The sequence below is a fragment of the Haemaphysalis longicornis genome, unplaced genomic scaffold (genome assembly GCF_048455015.1).
Source record: "Haemaphysalis longicornis isolate Haplotype H1 unplaced genomic scaffold, Haemaphysalis longicornis Haplotype H1 scaffold_11, whole genome shotgun sequence".
NCBI classification, from domain to species: Eukaryota; Metazoa; Arthropoda; class Arachnida; order Ixodida; family Ixodidae; genus Haemaphysalis; species Haemaphysalis longicornis.
The window spans coordinates 89,055,188-89,059,964 of NW_027526214.1; the positions used below are offsets into that span (position 1 = coordinate 89,055,188).

Sequence of the window (4,777 nt, forward strand, 5' to 3'; positions counted from 1 at the left end):
TTAAAACGTGGCTTTCGTGGCTTGCAGAGAAGAAGTCGGAGATGATCTGCGAAAGCTTTTCTTGACTACGCACGGTAGTTTGCGCGAAATCACTTGTAGCACAGTATATTTGACCTCGGGTGCAAGATCGGTGCGTGACGAACAAGCGTGATACTTGCCATAATTTCTCAAAAGCGGGCGAAACTAAACACAAGCGAACACAATCACTGAGGACGAAAGTAAATGTATAAACTTTTCGCTTAAAAGAGTGTTCTGCGTGGTAGCTCAGTGACACCGAAGGCACAGCGGTGGTCTTCCCGGCACGGCGACGAGAGCAAGCTCGGTTCCTATACGCAGCTGGTGCGGCAAATCGTCCCTTGCAACTCCCCCTTTCAGCCGGAGAACAACAATGCTTGTCATGGTGCTGAAAGTCGCACACCCTGTCGCACGCCATTTTTCTTTCGTCACTTCAACCACAGTTCCGTACGGCGCGAACGAACAGACTGGGCACATTCGGAGGGAGTGTCGCGTTCCCAAGTGCAACGTCTGCCGGCGTTTCGGACATGATGGCGCCAATTGCGTGAAAACGTATGCGGCGGCCACCGGACCCGGAGCAACAGAAGAGCGTTGGAAGCACATAATGGACGAAGCGGAGGCGGAGGAGGTCGTCAAGGGGCTGGATGAGGAACATACGCCGATTCCGGCGGACACGCCAGCAGAAGAAGGGGACATTGACGAAGGTAGTGCTATTGAGGGGACGACGGGCACGGAAGAAACAGCGGCAGCTCAGGCGCCGGAGGTGCAGCCGCAAGATACCCCGCTGCCAAGTATTGACGACGGCTACCCAAGCGACGCCTCCATGGACGCCGAGGACGCCGCCACTCGTGGGAAGGATGGTGCATTCAATGAGCTCGCGGCTAAGCGGCCCCGGGAGGACAGTGCTGCGGACGCTGACGCGAAGAACCTGGTGGGTAGTGCCTCGACTGGGCCCACAGCGAGGAAAAAGCGCCCTGAACCTAAGACGAACATTCAAGTCGGAGAGAGGAGGCCGCCAAAGCCCCCCTCGTGACGAGGTTTATGTATGCCCAAGAACGCGGGGCGAACGCCTCATGCCGCACTGACCTACGCTAGCGGACGCACACCCTCGCATTTGTCATATGTCCGAGGTGAGCGGCATGCGGTCTAGTTTTTCCAAATGGCTGTACGTTTAGAAGCTGCAATTAACGTTGCAACGGTTAATCTGCGATGCCTGGCAGCAAGACGGAAGCAATGCCAGCTTGGTAGGCTGTTCGCGGACGGAGAACTGGATATAATTGCGGTGCAAGAAACTAAAGTGGAAAGCCAGGAAATGACACCCGCATGTTGCAACCTTTTAGAGCAAATTTTAATGTGTGTGTCTCGCACGCCGTGGGAACATCGGCTGGGTGTGCCCTTTTTATCAGACGATCAATAGGGATTGTTGAACAGACCGTTGTAGCTGATTCGAGTGGCCGCTATGTGTATTGCGACTTTTCATTTTGCGATATTGAATGGAGAGTTATATGTATTTATGCACCGAACAGACAGGGTGAGAGGGAGATTTTTTTCCAAACTATTAGTAAGCACCTTGAGTGCGAAATGGTTGTTATCTTGCTTGGGGATTTCAACTGTGTGTGCATGACAGAGGACAGAGCAGCCCACGAGCGGGTTAGAGATAAAAGTGCCGAATGCTTAATGGACATAACTTCAAAATACTGATGGACGACGTAGCTCTCTGTACGACTAGAGATCCAATCTGGTTTACACATTTTCAAGGTGCCAGTCACGCGAGGCTGGATAGAGTGTACATATCAAGTGAACTTGTGCCACTGTGTGACAATTATAAGGTCGAGGCCTTGTCCTACAGCGATCATGGTCTTGTGGCGTTCTGTCTGGGAAACAAACAGAAAGCCACGAAATGGAATTGGAAGTTGTGGAAATTAAATAGCCGGGTACTTAAAGATGAGCCTTTTACAGCTAGGGTCAGTGAACTGTTTACTAATATGCACAGAGATGCACAGACGAGATGGGGAGTCAAGTGGGACCTTTTTAAAGAACAAGTTAAAATAGGTGCAGTCGAAAGAAGCACAATTATCAATAAACAGAAAAGAGAGATGGAACAAGAACTCCGCCAACAGTTAAGGACTCTATTGTTAGAAGAAAGCGCAAACGCCGGCGAGTTTAAGCAAGAAATAAAAGACACAAAAAATAAACTTGAAGTCATCGATACTGAGCGTTATAAGGGAGCTATCGCGCGAGCACGAGCAGATAAGATGTGGTTCGGTGAAATGCCTACAAAGCGTGCGTTGTCTGATGAAAAACGTTACGCGCAGAAAAACGAAATCAGGGAAATACGGTACAAAAATAGTGTTACGGCCCAAAAAGAAACGATTGAGCGGGCGTTCGTCGAGTATTACACTGAGCTGTTAGACAGGCACATTCCAATGAACGATGGCTTTGCTGATGAATTTTTATCGCTTATGCCCAAATTAGAACCAGAGCTTTGTGAAATAATTGAAGCACCAATTAGTGTGTGTCAATTAGAAAATGCAATAGATGATCTGAACACCTGTAAGTCACCCGGGCCAGACGGGTTAAGCGCGGAATTTTACAAGGCTTTCAAAAGGGAAGTAGCGGTATCTTTATATGGAGTATTGTTAGAGGCTTACAAACTACATGTTCTCCCGCAGTCTTTTAAGGAGACACACATCATCTTGATACCGAAGTGTGAAGATGCAGTAAAACTGCTGTCCGTAAAGGCGTATAGGCCAATTAGTCTAGCCAACATTGACTACAAAATTTATATGAAAGTCCTAGCTAGACGGTTGCAAAACGTAATTCAGTTTTTGGTAGGACCACATCAAACTTGCGGTATTAAGCATCGCACGATAAGTACCAATGTGCACGTCGCCAGAAGTGTGTTAGAGTGCTGTGATGCCTTCTCAGGTCGTGTGGCGATGGTGCAGCTCGACCTTGAGAAGGCTTTTGACCGGGTGTCCCATGACATACTTTTCAGAATCTTAGAATACACGAATGTTGGGTCTGTTATCTTGAATGGTATAAAGATGGCGTATGCCGGATGCAAGGCGAGCATAATCGTTAACAAAAGTTTAAGTGAAAGTATAAATGTTGGTTGTTCGGTCAGGCAAGGTTGTCCGTTATCGCCTCTTCTTTTTGCGCTGTATCTCGAGCCTTTCTGTTTAAAAATATTCAAGCATGAACGAATACGGGGGTTTGCATTAGAGAACACTGAAGTAATACTGCTCGCATACGCAGATCATATAGCGGTTTTCTGTCGCGATCAAAAGAGCATAAGCGAAGCAGTTAAGGTGGTTAAGTCCTTTTGTGAAAAATCTGGGGCTGTAATTAACTGGGATAAATGTTCGGGATTGTGGCACGGGAACTGGTGCTCAACACCCACCGTTTTTGAATGTATACAATGGACCACGGCACCAACAAAATATCTAGGGGTGCCTCTGGAGCATTATAGGCATAGCCGAGACTACTGGACTAACGAGACCGAAAAGTTGAGAGACAAAACCAGAAACTGGCAAGGACGCAATTTTTCTATGTTTGCACGTGCCACTATCTGCAACCTTTTTTTGTTAGCCAAAGTGTGGTACGTGCTACAAGTGTTGTGTATGTCACGTGCTAATGTCCAAAAAATCCACAGAGTATTTGCGGTCTTTATTTGGTCTTCCAGCTGGGAAAGAACCAGTCGCTCTAACATTTTTCGCCCAGTCAAAAAGGGGGGTCTTGGTCTTTGTCATTTATTTTTAAGACAAGTTGTCGCAAGGTTTTGTTTTGTCCGGGATCAAAAAGACGCCTTTTTGCGCACTGTAATTCAAGTGCGGTTGAAAAATGTGCTGCCTGACTTTGTTGTGTCTTCAAGTGATATTGTGTGCAGGGGGGTGAAAGGATATTTGCGTGAAGTGGCTCTGTCTGTTGAATTTTTGAAGGTACGTTTTTCTTTCGACTACCTGTGTAGTGTTTCCAGGAAGCGCCTGTACAAAGATTTAGTTGATGTTTGTTTACCTGTGCCACTGTATAGGTCGTTATACGGTGAGGGCACAGGGCTTGATGTTTTAAGGAGGGTTAAAAGTATGCCTGTGAAGAATGCAATGAAGTCCTTTTTTTTTAAACTACACAGTGAAACCCTTCCCGTAGATACTTGGTTGGCAGAAAGAGGTATTTTTGTGCCGTGGACAACCGACTGCAGACTGTGCAAAAAGCCGGAAACTATTAATCACGTCTTCATCGACTGTTGGGACCCAGTGTTCCACTGGGACGTCCTCCAACGTACGTTAAAGAAAGACTTACCCATAACGCCGCGTGGAATTCGGTTCTTACCTGAAAAAAATGAGGGCGGTGTGCCGTACGATTTGATCATGCTCCTCAGCCTTCATAGTATATGGAGGACGAGAATGGCGGTGAGGAATGCGGATATAAATGCCCGGCCTGTCAGGGAAAATTTCATTGAAAGCGTACAGTATATACGGGAAGTGTTTCGTGCTGAGGATGATCCCCCCGAGTGGTTTCCTGTGCTTGACGATTTAGTGTGTCTTAGAAAGTTTTAAAGCCAAGTAGTCAGCCAAGTAGGGTTGACAGATCATTACATGACATGATGTGTGATGTACAAATGTCAAAGCAGGCAATAAATAAAAAAAAAGCGCGGTAGCTCAGTGGTTAAACGCTCGACTATCCCCTTATCGCCTAGAGCGCCTGTGGTTCGAATCACCGCAACTCAATTCTTTTTTTTGCCCTGAGTGTTTTATTATTT

At 46.9% G+C, this 4,777-nt stretch overlaps 1 protein-coding gene across 1 annotated transcript; it reads left to right on the plus strand.

Annotated features, from left to right (window-relative positions):
- Window positions 1-619: 619 nt before the first annotated feature.
- On the plus strand, window positions 620-4,574 carry LOC144160715 (uncharacterized). The gene is made up of 2 exons (XM_077691912.1): window positions 620-946; window positions 3,306-4,574. The coding sequence occupies exons 1-2, from the start codon at window positions 620-622 to the stop codon at window positions 4,572-4,574; spliced, it is 1,596 nt and encodes a 531-aa protein (XP_077548038.1).
- The last annotated feature ends 203 nt before the right edge of the window (window positions 4,575-4,777 follow it).